At 34.7% G+C, this 20,383-nt stretch overlaps 2 protein-coding genes across 2 annotated transcripts, besides 11 other annotated features; both read right to left on the bottom strand.

Annotated features, from left to right (window-relative positions):
• Positions 1-2,898: 2,898 nt before the first annotated feature.
• Positions 2,899-2,939: a microsatellite.
• Positions 2,900-2,927: a microsatellite.
• A 3,210-nt stretch (positions 2,940-6,149) lies between the features above and the next one.
• On the bottom strand, positions 6,150-7,042 carry NFIA_057700 (uncharacterized protein; the record flags this gene model as incomplete). The annotated part of the gene is made up of 2 exons (XM_001258316.1): positions 6,150-6,932; positions 6,980-7,042. 2 exons carry the CDS (start codon positions 7,040-7,042, stop codon positions 6,150-6,152), a joined length of 846 nt encoding a protein of 281 aa, XP_001258317.1.
• Positions 7,043-8,254: 1,212 nt separating this feature from the next.
• On the bottom strand, positions 8,255-8,917 carry NFIA_057690 (RTA1 domain-containing protein; the record flags this gene model as incomplete). The annotated part of the gene is made up of 2 exons (XM_001258315.1): positions 8,255-8,730; positions 8,797-8,917. The coding sequence occupies 2 exons, from the start codon at positions 8,915-8,917 to the stop codon at positions 8,255-8,257; spliced, it is 597 nt and encodes a 198-aa protein (XP_001258316.1).
• Positions 8,918-10,646: 1,729 nt separating this feature from the next.
• Positions 10,647-10,836: a microsatellite.
• Positions 10,657-10,724: a microsatellite.
• Positions 10,658-10,835: a microsatellite.
• Positions 10,684-10,759: a microsatellite.
• A 26-nt stretch (positions 10,837-10,862) lies between the features above and the next one.
• Positions 10,863-11,114: a microsatellite.
• Positions 10,869-11,095: a microsatellite.
• Positions 11,115-14,016: 2,902 nt separating the features above from the next.
• Positions 14,017-14,040: a microsatellite.
• A 1,133-nt stretch (positions 14,041-15,173) lies between these two features.
• Positions 15,174-16,550: a mobile genetic element.
• Positions 16,551-17,720: 1,170 nt separating this feature from the next.
• Positions 17,721-17,747: a microsatellite.
• Between the last annotated feature and the right edge of the window lie 2,636 nt (positions 17,748-20,383).

Here is a 20,383-nt window from a genome sequence, read left to right as displayed (position 1 = left end):
AGATAGCACCCCTTCTACGTCGTTGGGGTAATAAATAGAGACGCCACTACGGCTTACGCCAAGGCAATTGATCACATTTGAGGCTCTCATCAATCCGCTTGACAAGAGGTCCAATTTGATTGCATAAGAGAAACAAAGTGGATTTATTTAATTAGGTGACGTACAATCACATTATCTAATATTTTTGATATACCTATTGTCGGCAAACAGCCGGCAGGGCATACCCGTCGATTATGATCTTGGCAGCCCAAGTGGAGGCCAAACCGCTGGAGGACTGCTTAAATACATTCTACTACCCGTGACCACGAACGTTCCCACGCCCTCATTCAGCAATATTTGTCTCTACTCTCTAGGCTACAAAATGAGTACAGCCAGACCAGAAAAGGGTCCCACATATCCAGCAAGAGCCCCACAAAATGCCCAGTCAACGACCCTTCTTTGGCGCTTCCATGACCTTGTCCGCCAACTCATATTCATGTGAGTTCTTCATTTATAATTACCGCAGAAAAAGAAATGGAAATAACACGAGAGCAGATCCGGAATCTGCCCCGCGTTTGGCCCATTAACATACTATCTCTTCTGCTACTACTACCAAGGACTTGACAAAGCGACATCACGCCGTCGGTGTAGCGATGCCACTATTGTCCTGGGTGGTATTTTCATTATAGTTTATGTGCTGAACTATGTTGTGCTGTGTTTTGCGCTGCGCTCGCGGAGGGTAGCAGACAAGTGAAGGGAGCAAGAAATAGACTTGAGATGGTAAAGGATTGGGTTTGTGGTATTTACTTCTATGGCTTTTGTTCAATTAGACAGGAACTGAATAATGTCTTCTCGATTGCTGTATACATATGAATAAAAGAAGTGTGTATATCCTGTACAGTTCTAAGTGCATCATATGTACATGACTAATATCGGTGTTTAGAGCAAGATTTACGATTGGCGCTGCCCAGAAGGTACCATCTTTCTCACTCAGAATACGCATCTAGCCGGAGATAAGAAGAACTATGCCCATGGAACTTACATTATGGTTTGCTACAAAGATATTAAGGCCATTACGCAGGTATGCCCTAATCAGTACTCCAGTGATATTATCTTCTCTAGTAGTCTTTTAATTATAAGGTTATGGTCTCTCAGACCAATGCCTTGGGCTTTCTAAGAGACTGCTATTTACACTACAAGCCTGTATAACATAGATGAAGAAGCTTACAGATAGACAATTAGGAATAATATAATTTTATGTAATAAATTAATCGCCACCCAAGCAGCATCAGGTCTGGATAACTATTGTAAGTAGATACTGCAACCTTAGTACAGAGAGCCGCCACTAATAATTAGATAAGTCTGAGCCGCATAGAATGTTATAACTCTATATACTTAGGAAGTGCAGACTCACTTTCATCCTGTCTCGCAGCTGTGGAACAAAACTATTAAGAAGAGACTATATTCTCTATGAATATTCTAATGCTGGTAAAGGTAATACCAACCCTATGGCTGGAAGGCTATGGGTTAGTTTATCTGCAGGATAGGTGCATTTATTTCACATGAGCATACAATGATAACTAGCAGTGTATTAGTGGCTGCCTAGGTCTACAATGCATCCAATTAGTGCTTTCTCAAGTCACAGGAATGGCAGGGAAGTGATTACATTTAGTATATTTAACTATCACTGGGCATGAATGATACTGAGTGTTATATTAGGTGGTCCCCCAATTCATGTCATAATAAAGATCTGGCTGACAATCCACCAGAGTGCCTTGATCCGGATTTTTTAACAGCACAAATTACACCAGAGATGATGGACGTAACTCAGCTCTATGATCAGGACTTAGTAAGCATTAAAGCCGTTCTCTATTGGCTCACAGACTAATCCATGGGTCATATTCTCTTTAGCTCTGCAGCGAGTGCTTCATTAAAATATGGAGACAGAGATTATAATCATTAATGCTTGCAATGAGCAAGCATACTAACTATCTTCTCACACAGTACAAGTTAATGCAAAAAAATTGCTCAGTTTCCCTACCAGTTTCCATGTATACATCAACACTCAAGGTCAGCCCAAGCACTATGACCCAAACACAGTCCAGCATACCCACTCCAACAACAGCAGCATCCTGTCTGGGACAGTTTATTAAACCTAAAGATACAGTCACTTGCTTAGGATTATCAGATGCAGATAATATCAGTACTAGCGCCACTATTCATGCTACCCAGGATGACTTCTGTAAGTTTGACAGTCCCATCTGTCTTCCACCCCCATGCAAGATTGATATTATAATAGGCAATCCTTCTTGGTATGTTTGCTTTAAGAGCTTTTCTAACTTATACTAATATCACAATAGCAAAGAGTTAGCAGCTTAATATTTAACAGAGAACTCACTAGTGATGCTGACACAGTTCCTTACATGGAACCCAGACATTCTTAGCTCCTGTGGTCATGTGAACCATGTGCAGAGATATTACAAAGGGTAGGTGACCTCCAGCACAGCATGGCTCTCAGAAATATACACTAATTACCTAACTCCATTTAAAGTCCCCCCAGTGGCCATTTCAAGCCCTCTGGGGTGATATCAGCCCCCACTACAGCAGGTTCCTACTATACAACAGGTTGCATGCCTTCATATCCTTCTGGTCCAGCGTAGCTAACAGACATATGCAGCTGTGGCATCAGAATCCACATAGATAGGAACCACTATAAATCATGGTTGATACTATAAAGTTGTCTCGGGTGACACGGTAATTGATAGCATCGCGCTATATTAATCAATACTAATATGTTGTGTCAGTATAATACAGTGGCTCTCTGCTTTAGAATCACTTTTGCAGACCTGCAGTCTCTAAACACCTATATGGGTTCCATTCCTGGCTCTGCCCTCCTACCACAGCTCTCACTAACTGCAATTTTTTTTTTTTTTTTTTTTTTTTTTTTTCAATTTTTTTTTGGCATATTTAGCTGTAGAACAACTGCACTAACCTCTGGCTTAATTATGACGTTTGCGTTGCCCTGTTTCTGAAGCTCTAGTTTCAAAAGATGGCACTTGCAGAGCTGCTAATGGATATACAGTATGTAAAGGCTCACCATTTAGGAAGTAAGTTAGTCCTGAGCTATCAAGACATATATCCAGCAAAGGGTTTGACTGGCAATCTCTAGGTGCTACTCAACCAGTGGCTACTATAGTAGTTCTAGTGATTACTATGATACAGGCAACTGCGCGTCTGGTGCTTATAAGCTTAAGACCAGCATAATAACAAATAGCACCTGTGGTCCTGACTGGGGCTATTTAATGTACACAAACCCAAGCTTTAGCCTCTATGTACTCTGCGCTTTCTTCAGGCTCCATCCTTGATCATGCCAGATGATAACTGATACTCCAGGTGCTGCTCTGTATATGGATACTGTGGGAAAGGATTAGACTTCTGTGGGCCCAGGAAGTGTTACTTAGGAAGTTATGAGGATGATAATAGTGGACCCAGCATCAACAGTGAGTGTAGACTGAGTTTTACTAATAATAAGACCTACACTAAGACGCAATTTAGCAACTGCTGCTCTATGTTAGGGTACTATAGGAGCACCAAAGAGTATTATGGCCAAGGAAAATGCTATTCTAGTGCTTGCACATCTTAACCTTATGCCTAAACTATACAGGGTGATGGTCATCCTAAACACTATATAACAGTGGACAGAGCATTTGCAATCTCTTAGAACCTATAGACCTTAAAAATTATTTATATAGTACTATACAGGAAACTTAGAGAGAAAATAAAGGTTAACCTCCCTCACCACTACATGAATGAGACGCGTAGGTGTGAAACTTATGGGCCTAAATTATAACTTAGACCTTACTTATACTGTGTCCGAGTATAAATAGCAACATTAATTAGATCTCAGTCTAACAATGATTTACCAACTGCTGAGCTATTAAATCAATCTAGTGGTAGACTTCTACAGTAGTACAGCTATTTAAGATAGATGGAGCAGGGCTGCTTAAGTCTATTATAAGGCAGATTGGGAGGTTGATAGAAGAATTGACCATTTGTAGAATATTTAGCAAGGAGGACTAGGTAATTAGGCTGAAGCTGGTTGGAAATTAAGCAGTAGAAACATTATGGTTTTCTGGCTTATAAAAAGAATTAAATAACTTAAACAGTGCCTGCTACATGTATCACAGCTTAGTATCATTAGGGACATGCTGCAGTCAGACAGTGGAGGAGTTTGAAACTGAAATTCTCCCTGCAGCATCAATGGTTGGCTAATTCCTACCATCATCCAATTCAGTGCCAGAGATCTCCAGCCATGGCATACATAAGAGACAAACTTTTGATATACGCAATATTCTAGCAGGGCTCCCGATCAGTTTTTATAATCTCTTTATGTTCCAGACAAGATCCAGTCACCAGATCTCTGCAGCAAATCCAGTTCACAACCTGGACAGTATGGACCATGAATGATGTTCTGCTCTATGCAATAAGATTCTATATAAAGGATAGGTGGGCAGTGGCAGACAAGCTGATGAGCTCCCTTCCTAGATATGGTGGGATTACAATGCACCTCCCGAGGCCACTTAAAACTGACTATCACCATCCTTAGTAGCCTTCCTTAAGCAAGCACGCTTCTTACCATATAAAGAAAATCCTGATTATTCTTTCTTCTATTTCATGGCTGGTCTGGTGAGCAGTGAAGGTCTTCTATTAGTGTCAGAGCAAGGAATATACCTAGATAATGAGTGCTTTATATTTCTTTACTACACTACCACATATAAAGCAGGGGATCAGCAGGGCATCTTGTGAGATATCCATATATACAAATATATAGACTTGCATTCTGCTCATACTTCTTGAGCTTTAACTAAGCAACATCAACAGCTACATTTGTGGGCAATCTCACAGATATAACAGTGATGTGTGAATGGGGTTGGGGATGGAAACCCCTTGAAGTTATTCTGGATGCGTATCTCAAAATGATTAATGAAGGAGAGATCTTTGCAATTAAAGAATACGAAATCCTCAAGTCATTCTCCCCATGGAGGATCTGCGCATTTTCCAACACTAATCTAGAGAAATCCGTCATCTCCATGAGGCAACTTCTTGATGCGATTAAGACTCAACTACCAGCGTAGAAACCACCAAAAGAAGAAGAAAGACTCCAGTGGTTTGATCCCTTGGATCAGGACTTCCTACCTACGTCCAGCTTTGCATATCAATCTTAACTATAACTGCGGCTTAGTCAATTCCCATCAAGTATATTGCCCCTGGTATTTACCTCCCAAGCAAGCTTGACCAGCAACCCTACCAGTCCTCATAGTCCAAGCCAGAAGACATGCCCTTCCACATATTCCATATCAATGGGCTTGGCAGCTAGTATCCTTCGTGGACACCACTAAATAAAAGTTCCACGGTCCCCGCGGGGCTCTACCTCAGTGAGGTCATGCCCAGAACCAACATAGCTTTCAGTGACAGGTGTGTCCTTATGCTCCTATATGGGCTTAGGGCACACAGGTGGGCCCACAAATCAGATAGCAAGCAGATGGGCATCAATCCTAAGAGTAAGCACCCTCTACCTACTAATCAGTCCTTCGGGCTCTATCAGTCTGGGTTCACAGATTTCACAGACCTTCACAATATACAGCTCTGGAAGATGCTGCAGAGCTAGGCGGAAAGGGTAGAACAGAGAGATTAGGATATGGGTGAGGATGGAGTTACAGGGGGGATTAAGAAGTTCAAGGAATCTGATACTGAGACCCATTAGCAGAGATATTAGATACCTCCCAGCTGGTGAGCAGCCTCAGCTCCAATATAGAGTATGCTATACACATTAGGCGCTGCGCTGTATAGGATATCACCAGCGATTTCACTTCGCCACTCTTTTTCTTAGGACACGGGTAGATGTAGATGACGATGAGAGCTCATACTGATCATATGGTCTGGGGAATAGTTGGTAATTTTGACCAAATATGCCACCAATCTAACTACTCTCACTGCTTCTAAAGGCTTTAGTCTTGCAAGCTACATTTATACCAAGGGAGGTAGTCTTACCCTGATCAATGCTATGGTATTTTACTAAGTTCACAGGCCGATTTCTAATAATATATTTAATTTCATCCAGCCAAGATCCGTCGCTTACCCGGCGACTTGACTGATGCGCTAGGGAGCGTTTAGTCTGTGTGACCAAGCTGTCGCCGGAGGGGACGTCTGCCGTTCTCAGCTCCCTCCGCTGATGAGCCCCAGCTTGCTCCCTTGCGAGTTGGCATCTCAAGCCCGACTTGGATTTTGGCCCAGAGTACTGTCTCCGCCCATGGTCCCGCTAGTTGATCCGCTTGAGCCGACACTTCCTCAACAAGCCGCTTTCCTATATCCAACGCCCACCACTCGTCTTTCAGCGCATCCAAGATGGCGGCCCAATGCAAAAATATCACGAGACCCATCGGATCAGACTTTTCCAGCTCGCAGAAAAATTCCTCGCCCACCAGTATCAGCCACCTGAGAGACATACCGCGAGAGAGAAGGAGGCACTCTCCGAGGAGGTCAATTGCCCTTCCGTAGGTTGTGGACTTCGTTTCATCCATTTGCTGTACCACGGCTTCATATAGGACCCGCAAACGATCCAGGGCAGCCCGAATATCTTCGTAGTCACTGACTAACATTGGTTTTGTCTGTATGTAGTCACCCAGAGACGATTTTGAAAGCCATTGCCCACCGGCTAGACATATTGATCTGACGCCTTTGAGGAATTCAGACAGGGAAAAGACAGTCTCCAAGGCACTCCCCGGGCCATCTTCGTCGAAGGCTGTAGCGGTGAGCATCAAGACAAGTGTGATCACGGAAAATGCAAATACTGCGCCGCAGTTGTCTTCGGTAATTTGTTCTAGCGACCGTCGAAATTCGGGACTAGCTGCGCTCTGATACTCGAGAGAGTAGCCGCTATACTCTTTTGCCGACTTTGGTGTTACACAAGCTAATTGCCGGGCTGACACAGCAAGTATACCGTATAAGAGAAATGGATGCTTCCAGGCCTCCTCGACAACAACGGTTTGCCAGAGGTATACATCTTGCGAAGTTCGGCAAAATGTCAGGTAAGTTTTAGAAGAATACTGATGCATCAATAAGAGCTCGACCGACCGCCTCTCCAGGCAGGACCGACCACACCTTCTGCCAAAACCGGTTCTGTTTTCGGCTGAATTGTTCTCGTGAATTTGTGACACGTTAGATTGTAGCGATCCCCTTGTAAGCCCAACTGGCTCATTGAATCGGATTTGCTTAGCAGGGTAGATACAATCAATCTGTCTTCTGATGCAGTTTCCGCATGGAGGGCCTTTTTCATCGCACTTGAAAAATGAGCTCTAATACAAGATAGGTCCAAATCCTCGGGCATCACTGCGCAGAGTTTTGCTGCTCACCTTGACTCTTCTTCGCTTGCAATTGACGCACCCCGAGCGGGACTTGGTGTGAGACCTTCTAACGGGCATCTTGTTCACTCCAACCTCTTGGGAAGTTTGCTAACCGAGAGCGAGCGGCTCAGCGGAGAACTTTGAGATAGAGAATAGTTAATAGTTAATCGTTGAACTGCGCATCAACGCAGTGGGTTGGACAGAGTATAAAAAACAGGGTTCTGGCTGCGCCTCCCCAAGAATTAGGCAGAGGTAATCTGGCTCACAGATGGACTCTGCACGAGGCGCAAAGGACTAAATGCCAAGAAATTGACGCAATGCGATCCGAGTGGCCATCAATCGAACACGAGCACGCTACCCATTTTCGGGTGTTCTAATACTTTTTGCATCCCACTGGAAGAAGGCGAAATACTCGTAGCAGGGCCAAATTATTTCACTTGGACCGGTCGTAAAATAAGCTGCAAGATGGTCGCCTGCGTTTCTCGATCTGTCTTGAACAGCCCTCGCGCTTCAACACTTTATCCAAAAGCATACTAAGGGTTGTTTTGATTGGCGAAACAAAGATGGCTACAGCCGCGATGCGAGGATTATAGAATGTGGAACTATTTCTACCCTGGATTAGACGAGGAACAAACGCCACTGCAGACACAGCATATTAGTCAATTCATAGTCCGGAGATGAGCCATATTCATAATTGTTCATACCCTCTAAAATTGCCTATTATTTTCTTATTTTACATATAACCCAGATTAGTCCATATACCATGAAATGCGTCTATTTTATTGAGATGGGGTCATGCTGATTCGCTTTTCCAGCAGCCAACAGCTTTTGAACTGCAAAGCCCAATATCTATTACGGAGCATCAAGTACCCCTAGAAGCGCTGTAATTCATTCAGTTCTTCACTATTGCCACAGTCAACACTGCGCAAGAACACAATCTTCTGAATAGCTTTTGCCTTTCCTCCTTTCAGCAGAGCGTTAAGCTCACTAGGATGAACGACTGCAAACAACACCATTGTAAGAAACATCAAGGTAGCATCGAAAACGTACAAATAGGCTTCATGACTGATCAAGTACCCGGAGTTCCCTTGCACATACTCGATCAATCGGAACAAACACCGTATGAGGATTACGATGGATGTAGCATAGAGCAGCGAGAGGTGCTTTTGCCAACAAGTATGACACTTAGAGGACAATTGCTGATATGGATCTCGTCGCATACGGATATGGAAGACAATGGCGGTAGCAATAAAGAGGGCGAAGAAGACTATTTGGATAGCAAGACCGAGTTGGACGAGCTTCTCTCCAGTTTTCATGGAGTCGAGACTGTTTCCTGCCATGACTCCTCCTCCTGTCAAGAGAAGACAACGAGTCAGAAAGGCAACATACAAATGCTATATTGATTTGAACTCACCACCGCCTTGCACGAGGAAAGAAACAACATCCCCAAAGACAAAGATCTTGGTCAGCCATCGTGTAGGGATAATAGCTTTATCTTCGCCTTTTGTGAGTTTAATGATTCGACCGAGCTCCATGTAAATGCTTGCAGCGAATAGAGCTGGCGCGACGAGCGCCAGGAGAGTATGGATGAGGTATGGGCCAAGTGACCAGTCTGGCGATTCTGTTGATGAAATGTACCTCTGTAGATATCGTGTGAGTCATTGTTGCTGTGATGTTGACGGTGGTCCTGTGATAGGAAAACGTACCCCTATATAGCTGATGAGCTCGACTACAGACTGTTAACCTTCTGAATCAAACCTGCGGCATTATCTCACATAAGGTTGATAGGGACCCTTACAATATCCGCCAAACATGAAAGGTATGAAATACCAGGTACGGCTCCTGCAGAGTTGATAGGAATGTATAATGGAAGCGGCACCAAACACGACAAAGAAAATTGCCGCCGCTGCAGAAGAGGGATAGTATCGATAGTATTCAAAGTCCGACATGCTGTTGGTGGGGGACAAGCAGAGATAACAGAGATAAAAGCAGATGAGCCGTCTTGAAATAAGTAGGCATTTACTGTTTGGAGGTTCACAGGGATCTTATATAGGATGGCACTGGACATGAGCCTGTGTTGATAGGTATCAATAGGCAGACCTCACCTGTGTCCCATCCTCGCTTTCGTTATCGTATTTAGTTTCCAAAAAAGGGATCTACATACGCCCAACTCCACACCTCAGCACTAGCCCGCGGCAGCCAATAATAGGGACGAGAAGATGTCCAAGCATAGTATGATAGCCTGGACTGGTAGCACTTGAAACCATCATCTTAGGAGGAGCATCCGAAATGGACAGTAGGACAGTTACCTGACATGGAATTCATGACAGGTAACTTCGGCGTTAGATTCGCCGCATGAGGGTCTTCATGAAACGAAAAGCCAGACAGGAGGCGCTACATGAACGAGCTCATCTTCAAAAGGATACTGGTAACGAATGATTTCACGCCTCACAAACCACCCATATAAGAGAACTACATTGTTTTTGCTGAGCCAGAGACTCCTATACCTCCAGTAATTGCTCTGGCCTCCTGAACTTCTCTTGAAAATTTAGGCAAGTCGTCAGATGTATGATGGTTCTTCTTCCCCACAACACTCATCGGCCGGCACATTTTCGGTATCTTCCAAGCTCAGCAACCGTGGACCGAATGGACTCTCATCGGATATGCCTGTCTCAGGGCCAATTGCGTCATCTACAAAGAGTTGATTCAGTGCGATTATTTTTCAAAGTGGAGGGAAACTTTTAAGCGGCAGTAATCGAGAGGACCGGCTTCTATTGTTTTTGTAAGAGCCCTAGCATTGCACTGTGTCTTGAATGACTGCCAGCCTTATGTAGTTAGTCATCTGCCTGTTCAAACCTCATTTCCTGGGATCCAAAGATCATGACTATCTCCACAAAGTACGGCGGACTGAATGTACAAAACCAGCCAAAATGTTTTTTTACCATGATTACCTCCTACCACACTGATGCTGCTGCTACCACACACACTACCTGCCTAGGGCCTATCCAGCATGCATATAGAAAAATAATACTTTTATATAAAATATATAGTAATTATAGTTATTTTAATCTATATCTAAAGTATTAATTTAATATAGAGAGGGTTGAATAGGTAATAGTTAAGAATTATTCCTAAATTATAGTAGTTATTAAAGGTTAATATGCAAATATATATAGCACTACTCTTTTATACTAACTACTAATAGAGATAATTCTTCCCTTATAACCTCTACAACCATAAGATATTAAATTACTATAGTAATAATATGGAATGCCATCTAGTAGGGATATTAAATATCACCTAGTATCGATATCAAATTCCCATCTAGTAGGGATATCAAATGCCACGTAGTATCAATATTGAATTCTCATCTAGTAGGGATATCGAACATCACCTAGTAGGGATATCGAATGCCACCTAGTATTGATATCGAATGCCACCTAGTATCGATATCAATATTGATACTAGGTGATATTTGGTATCCTTACTAGATGAGAATTCAATATCAATACTAGATGAGAATTCAATATCAATACTAGATGAGAATTCGATATCAATACTAGGTCAGAATTCGATATCAATACTAGGTGATATTTGATATCAATACTAAATGAGAATTCGATATTGATACTAGGTGGCATTTGATATCCCTACTAGATGGGAATTCGACATCCATACTAGATGGCATTCGATATCCTTACTAGATAAGAATTTAATATTGATACTAGATGGTGGAATATCGTCCATCGCAATGGGAGGGGATCCTTTGAGATGTGTGAGGGTAGGGGGTAGGCCTATGGCTGCCCTGTATGTATCCTGTCTGTAATGAAGAGATTCTACCTCCCCTTTTATGGTTCTACCTAAGCTAGCAAAGAATGTGGTGATCTAAATAATTATATACATAGTAATGATCACTAGATATTACTATGTATGCTTATAGATTATGTTAACCTACTAACATAGCTATTAATATTATATCCTCCCCTGCCTGGACTGAACTTAGTTTATAGAGTTCTTAGTTAGTACTAGAGTAGGGAAGCTAAGTTAGCACCTACTATTATAATAATCTATATCTAATTATTACTAAGAGATATTAATTACTATATCTAGTGTTTAAATATTATCTTTCTTTATTAAACATCTATAGAATTAACTAGTTAGTTCTTTATAATCTTATTTTAAAATAATCTTAGTAGTGGCTGAGCATATTCTTTATATAATAAGTAAGGGATATAATTAGATTAGCTTATTTAAAGATAGTAATAAGTAAGTTACCTAAGTAATTAGTAATCTTAATTAAGAGATAAAGAATTATAGTAAATATTACTAGTTATATATAGTAGTAATTAATAAAATTAATAAAGATAAAATTAACTAATAATTATTAGTAGATAAGTGAGTATTTATTACTAGTATATATAGTAGAAGTATAAATACTCCTAACTTTTTATATCTTATTATATATAAGATTCTGTAGTTTAAGCCTTAATAATATATTTTTTAGCTAAGCTTCTTCTAGTATAAATTAATAATCTTCTTTTATCCCTCTTAGATATAGACTGTTTTAGTGTTCTTTATGTATTATTTTATATTTATAATAGTAAATTAGAAATAATACCTATTTAGTATCCTAACTATAAAGGCACCCTTACTACTATCTATAAGAAAGTCCTATTTCTATTAACTAAACTATAAGAGTCCTTTATTATTCTTCTAGATCCTATATATTCTCTTAAGTAGGTATCCTATAATAATATAGACTAGAAGAAGGATATAAAGAATAAAAACTATTAAAATACTATATTACTCTATACCTAGGGTTTAGAGCCTAGTGAACCTTATAAGCCCTATATAAATAGTATAAGAATATTTTAGTAATATATTATAGCTCTAGACTTTATTATATATAAAGAGTGCTACTTACTTTTTATAGGGGCTTATACTAATTGTATATAGAACTCTAAAGATTCCTAGTACTTATTCTACCTTAGTAAAGGCTATAGCTAGGACTTAAAGTATGATATATAAGTATTTCTTCTCTAACTATTTATATTTAGTTTCTTGTTAGTTAATAGTAGTATTTAAATAGGATGTTCCTCTAATAGGGTAGTCTTTTAGCTATTATAAATAGTAATCCTATCTAAGACTAGCCCCTTAAATCTATTAATTACTCCACTACCCCTACCCTATCAAAGAAGCCTAATATTATTACTAAGAAGGTAATAACTCTAGATATTTTTATTTTATCTTCCTTAGAGGGCTATCTTACTTATTTATAAAAGAAGTAGTTATTTTTTAACCCTCCTTCCTTTATATTAGGTTTAAATACTTTAAAGTCTACTTATAAGTCTATTAATCCCTACTCCTCTATCTTACTCTAAACTAATAAGTTTAGAAAGTTTTAGCCTTTATTAGTTACTCTCTTATACCTATTAAACCCCTCTTACTTTTATTAAAGGGGAAAAAATAGTCTACCCCTTCTACTAATATAACTCCTACTAAATACTACTACTATAGCTATCTAATAGATAGTAAGGTTCTTACTTAGCTAATTACTACTAATAATTTTAAAAATCTTAAATAGCTTTAGTTAATCTAGTAGGATCTAGAGAGATTTATTAAGGTTATTTATAATTAAGTAAATACTCTTAAAGCTATTATAGTAAAAGAAGATAAAGAGGTAAAAGAAGTTAATAAAAAAGAGAAGGCCTATTAGAATTAGGTTCTATTAGACTAGAGTAATCACTACAGCTAAGATAGAGGCTAAGATAGTTAAGCTTTACTTCTATTAAAGAAGCTAATAAAGTTAAAGAAGCCTATATATAATTTTAATAACTAGATAGTTTTTACTATTTCCTTTATTACTTCTTTAATTAATTTATACTAGAGTAATTAGTTATTAATAACATAGGTATATTCTCTTTTTATCTTAATATTCTTATAATACTAGATAACTTATCCTTCTCTAATTACTCCTACTAAGCTAGAATTACTACTATAAATAGCTTATTTAAGTTAATATCTCCCTTACTAGCATCCTATTAAGTTTAATTATTCTTTAATAAATTATATAATATTCCCCTATTTAGCCTATTATCTAAAGAAGTTAAGTTAATTTTACTCCCTTCTAGAGTTAACTCCTTTTAATATTATATAGGTTAGCTATTCCCTATTAATATATCACTAATATATTCTTAAACCTTTATTTATTAACTATATTATTTTATTAAGACTCCCTCCCCTACCTGCTTTAAATATACTCCTAAATATTTAGTAAATTCTTAATTCTTTTAAGTTATTTTTAAAAGATTATGGTATAAGAATAAGGGGTTATTAGCCTCTTTAAGTACCTTATATACTTTAATAGGTGAGTAGATTAATAATCCTATCTTTTATAATCTCTATATTAGTATAGCTAATATCTAAAGTTTAGCTAGGTCCTTCCTAATATTAGCTTCTACTAATTATTAGCTATTTATAAGATTCTCTACTATATATCTATTAGGTTTAGTAATAGTATAAGTACTAAGTAGATATTATTAGAGAATATAATATAGGCTAAACTATTTACTCTAGAACTTCTAAGGGGATTTATTATAAATAAGAACCTACTAATTATATTTAAATTATAATTATTATATATTACTATTATATATTAAGTTCCTTTTAATAGCATGTGCTAATAACTTCTTATTAGCTAGGGATTATATATAGTTAATATTTTTAACTAACTCTTAATCTGTTTAGGATTTGGTTAATTAACTTATAGATAACTAGGTAGTAATAGATGGACACTATAGAGAAGATAAAAGAGTAATAACTTTATCTAGGTATAGATATATACTTATACTATAAAAATAGCTAGAGGTAGGTATTTATTCTATAGATATATTAGTTTGCCTATAAGATACTTTATTAATATCTTTCCTAGTAAACTATTTATATTCTTATTCTTACTATTAGTTCTAGGATAATTTAGAGTTATTATATAATATTTTACTTTAAGAATCTTTATATATAACTCTATAACTTAGGATAGAAGGTTTATATTATTATTAGAAAGTAGTTCTTTAAATACTCTATAATTAATAAAGGTCTCTTTATAAAGGAAATAAGCTAATATTTTATCTTTTATATTAGGTACTACCTTAGTAATAACCTAACTAGTAGTATAATTAACTACTATTATAATCTATTAATTACTATTTAGCATTATTAGTAACTATCTAATAAGGTTAATTCCCTATTATTTAAATAGTAAGATACCCTTCTTCACTAAGTATTACACAGCTTTATATTTAAGATCTAGTCTTAAAGATTTTATAATTTAATAATTTAGATAGTTCCTAGTGATATCTTAGATATCCTTTTAAATCATAGGCTACTAGGCATAGGTATAAATAACTCTAAGTAAAGTAGGATAAGCTAGATAACTAAACTAATTATATAGCTAGGATATAAAGTTATTTTAAAAGAGGATTTTAAGGTATAGTATATTAATTCCTTTATTAATATAGTATAGTTGATTAGTAGGTTAATGGTTAATATATTCTATTTTAAGCTAGAAGTTTAGTATTAATATTTTAATCTTTATTCTAATATTATTAGATATGTATAGATCATTACCTTTTAAAAATAAGATTATTAATAGATACCATTAGATTCAGAAAGGTTTAATAAGCTATAAAGGTATTATTCACCTATTTTTTACTATAATTATATTATAAATAATTAAAGAGTAGATACTTATACTATATTCACCAGACCTTCTTTAATAAAGTTAGGTTAATAACTAATTATATTAGGGATAACTGCTTCTGTTCCCTTATAATATTAAATAACTAGATTATATATTTAAAATTCTTTAATCTAATGCATAAGATGTTTTGAATATATCTTTATATTAGTTAGGTATTAAAGACTTTTATAATCTATTATAATTATAATAGGCTTGCTATTATTAATATAATAATCCTATTATTAAAGTACTATCTTAATTATAAGAAGTTCCTTCTTATATATAGGGTAGTTCTTTTTAGTATTATTAAGTTTTTATCTATTAAATATAATAGGATGCTACTATCCCTTTTCATCTTATTATAGGAGTACTATACTATAAGCCTATTTAGATGCATTAGTCTTAATCTAATATAGTAATAATAGATTAGTAATTTTAAGAATAGGTATATAAATTATAGCATTCTTTAGTATAATAAATACTTACTAATATTAAGTATTCTAGACTATAGGTTAAAACTTCTTCTTATAAAGTAAAGCATCTGATTCCTTTAAGAGTTTATAAAGAGGAGACGTAATTCTTATAAACTAATATATAAATTAGTAATAATATATAGCTAAGCCTAAGAATTATTAAACTTTATAAATATTTATTAGCTTCAGCTATATCTTTATAACCTTAAGTTTTATAGGTATTAGTTAAATAAATCTATTACTAATAATATAACTATAAAATTCTAATTCTCTCTTAGTAAATATATATTTAGAGAGTTTTATATATAGCTAATATTCTTAGAGTTAATTAAGTATCTTCTAAATATGTCTCTTATATTTCTTATCTAAGTCTAAGAAGATTAGGATATTATTAAGGTATATAACCATGAAGTTAAAATCTTATATAATACTATTTATTATAGTCTGGAATATTATAGGTATATTATAAAGTCTAAAAGGCATTACTAAAAATTTAAACTTACTAAATAATATATTAAAAGCTATCTTTAGAATTAATAATTTACCTATTTATAACTACTAGTATCTAGAGAGGAGATTAAGCTTTAATAAATACTTAGCTTAACCTACTTAATCTAGAAGTTCTTAGATTTATAATAGTAGATAGGTATTCTTAATAGTTATCTTATTAAGTAAATAATAGTTAATGTATATTCATTATTTCTTATTAGCCTTAGGGATAATTATAATAGGAAAACCCTAAGTACTTACTAAAGAATAAATAACTACCTTCTATAATAGTTCTTTAACTTATTTCTTTATTTTATGGAACTTCTTAGGTGACTAAGGGTAAGAGTTTATATTTATTAGTAAGGAATCTCCTGTGTTAATATAATACTATATTAACTAAGCTAGAGGTATTCCTAGGTATAACTCTTCCCTAAATATATCTTTATACTAGGTAAGTAGGGGACTTAACTAATATAGATTTATTAGTGCTTTACTATCTTCTTTAGTTTCTTAAATAATAAATAACTAAGCTTCTTACCACCCTTTTTAAAGGGTATATTTAAGTTATTTAGTAGAGATAAGATTAATAGATACTTCTAAATTAGAATTAATCTAGCTCTAGAGATTAATAGGATAAATAATAATATATTTAGTCTTATATCCCCTAATAACTATTTATCCTGTAACCTAATTAATATTAGGGTTAATATATTTTAGCTAATCTTAACCTAAGATAATATTATACTTAGTTATTTTAAGAATCTATAGAGTGATAATATAGTACTATTTACCTAACTAAAGTGGAATTTAAACTTAATATAATATATATATAAACTCCTTATTTAGTAATTAGATTCACAGAGGTATAGCTATCTAATAAAATTAAAACTAGAAAGATAGTAATAAATTAGCTAGATATTTTAATATAAATATATAGCTAGAACTATAATCTAATAGAGCTTAAAGAGGAACTAGTAGCTAAGAGGCTTTAAGTATAGTAGGAAAGCAGAGAATATCTAATTAGAGTGTGTTTGGATAGGTATTAATATACTAGTAATTCTCTAATTCTAGTATTACTCCTATAATATTAAGAATTCCCTCTTATAGTGGTTGATTCTCTTTATTATTATTATTATCAGAATCCTTACCCTCCTTTAAAGGTTTAAGATTATTAGATATATTATAGTCCTTAATATAGGAAGCCTTTAATAATTAACTAACTAGTGCTTCCTTATTTAGTAGTCCTTCTTATTTCCTAACTACTTCTTATAATTAGATTTTAACTAATTTAGTATAGTATAGTCTTATATATTATAGCTCTTTTACCTATAATTAAAATAAGCTTAATTACCTCTACACTAAATCTTCCATTTATGTATCCCTTTTTGTGGTTAATTTAGGGATATAATAATAGTATTAAGATTAATATCTATTAGATTAGTTTAGTAATTATTAACTTTACTAAAAGATTAAAGCTATACCTAGATATATAAGTAGAGTTGCATTCAGTCTGAGTTTGGGTAAGTCCAACTATGGTTGGAACTGAACTGCTGCGATTTCAAGTCCAAATTTTAGAAATCAGAACCAAACCTGATCTGTTCTGATTCAGTTCGAGTTTAACCATAAAAACCTGCCACTAGGCCTAGATAGGCCTAGATAGGCCTATACTAACTAACCATAGTTAGATTTGGTTTGATTTGGTTTGAGTTTAACCACCATTATTCAGTGAATTTTTGTGATAGCCTGTCACTATCTCTCATAACCATCCTTCATCACCTTACTTACCTCTGAGCTTTCTGCCTTAGCTGAATGCTTGCCACTTCTGGATGTTTGACCTGTTTACACTATTACTCTGTGATATCTTTCTACTCTGTGTACATACTTTTTCTTCCTCTTCTCTAGACTTAGTATTTCTTCTGAATGCTACCATATCTGTTGATTTTGCCTGAGTGAACATGATAATTTTAACTGTTTTAGAATTTCAAATAACCATTAATGACCATAATATCTACCATACCTATAGAGAATTAATATTTTTATATGAAATATATAGTATTTATTATTATAATAATCTATATCTAAAATATTAATTCAATATCTACAGGGCTGAATGGGTGGTGATTAAAAATCTATAATAGTTATCAAACCTTAGTCACATATATATATCTATTCATACCACTTTCATACCAACCCCTGATATAAATGATTATTCCCTTATATCTTAGCAACCACTAGGTACTCTGAATTAATATTTATATATTTAGATGGCCTAGATTTAGGGCTATCTAGTGATATTAAAATTATTAGGCAAATCCTAGAATTGAGTGATTTTCATCTAAAATAGTGCGGGTTGGTTAATTAAATCTGATCAATCCTCAAAAACCATAACCAATGGTTTTAACCAAACTCAAATCAGTTTCAACCTAGGGAAACCGAAACTGGTGCAATTCCCTAGGCTAGGGACCGAAATCGAACCGCAGCAAGTTCAGTGAGGGTTGGATTCGATTTTAGCGGTTCGGTTATGCAACTCTATATATAAGGCAACCTCTTATTTATACTTAGTAAAATAACAGATCATATTATTAAAGAAAGTTAGTTTATTATAATCTTCTACCTAGTGAGCATGCAAAACAGCCTTTAAGTTAGTAATAAACTTCTAGGTTAATATATTATTAGGAATTCTAGACTTAATCTATTTAGTAGCTTTAATAAGGGAAGTAGTATATAATTATACTATTTAATTTCCTTAAGTATACTTCTTATATTCTTTCTAATATTAATTCTCTCCTCTAATCTTATTAAAGTTCTCCTTAATCCACTATTTAAAAGTATCTAAAGTAGTAATAATAGCTATTAAATTATATTTAATCTTTTACTTATATATATCCTATTATTTCTTAGCTTAACTAATAAGATACTACTTAACTATAGTAACCTTCTTAAGTTTAGTAGTAACCTTTTAAGTAAGAGTTTACTTATTATAAAAGTACTTATTAATTTACTTAAGCTACTTTATTATAGTATCCTTACTGTACTTATTATTATATATAGGGATGGGCTTAAGATTAGAGACCTTTTAATATAGTTTAAGAGCTTTAGTAATAATTTAAGAGAATATAGGAGGATTAGGAGTAATAGATATAGCTCTTATATCCCTTTCTAGCTAAGAATAATCCTAATAATTATACTTAGCCTAGAGAAGTTTAATAAGTTATTTATACATCTATATTAGCTTAGCCTAACTATTCTTATTAGTTATATACTAAGTAGTAATAGTAAACTATTATTAAAGTTAAATATACTCTACCTTAAAGCTATTACTATTACTAGTACACTAGGTTTAAGGGGTCTCCATACTAGAAGATATAGATTTAATATTATCTATTTTATCTATAAAGAAAGGTAATAAACTAAGGTTATAATTCTAAATTATAATTACTAATACTAATATTAATTTATACTTATTAAAATAATTTTAATAACCTAAATTTATTTCTTCCTTATAGTTATAATATTAACCACATCTCCATTACATTCTAGAAGATTAAAAGTAATTAATAATACTTACTATTATAATATTATATTAGGGAAGAGCTAAAAGATATCCTATAATAAAACCTTTATTATCTTTAGTGTCTAGATCAATCTAAGAAGGTTAAAGATAATTAATCTAATATATATCTACTACTTTAAGAATAAAAAGTATAACCCTTTTATTAATATTATATTATTAATAATATTCTTAGTAGTATTATAACTGCATATCATAGTTACACTATAATCTAGATTAAATTCTTAACAAACTTTAAACCTTTTTAGAATCAGGTATTAAGCAATTACTTAATCCAGACATGCTACCAGATGGAATATCATTTATCATAATAGGAGGGGATCCTTTAAGATATATAAGGGTAGGGGGTAGGCCTGTAGCCACCCCATATATATCCTGTCTGTAATAAAGAGATTCTACCTCCCCTTTTATAGTTCTACCTAAGCTAGCAAAGAATATAGTAATCTAAATAATTACATACATAGTAATAATCACTAGATATCACCATGTATGCTCATAGATCATGTTAACCCACTAATGTAGCTATTAATATCACAATGGTATACATGTGGTTCATAGTTAATTATAGAAATAGTAGCTATAGGTAATATAAGCAGATAACAGTAAAAAAAAGTTTTGGCTGGTTTTATACATTCAGTCCACTGTACAAAGTCTGTTATTTCCAACCCTGTAACTGCCAATCAGAGTTCCGGCCTGGATGTTCCGGGCTGACCTTTATATATGTTTCTAT

The sequence above is a fragment of the Aspergillus fischeri genome, genomic scaffold (assembly GCF_000149645.3).
Source record: "Aspergillus fischeri NRRL 181 1099437636266 genomic scaffold, whole genome shotgun sequence".
Taxonomy (NCBI): domain Eukaryota; kingdom Fungi; phylum Ascomycota; class Eurotiomycetes; order Eurotiales; family Aspergillaceae; genus Aspergillus; species Aspergillus fischeri.
This window is presented reverse-complemented; position numbering and strand designations above follow the sequence as displayed.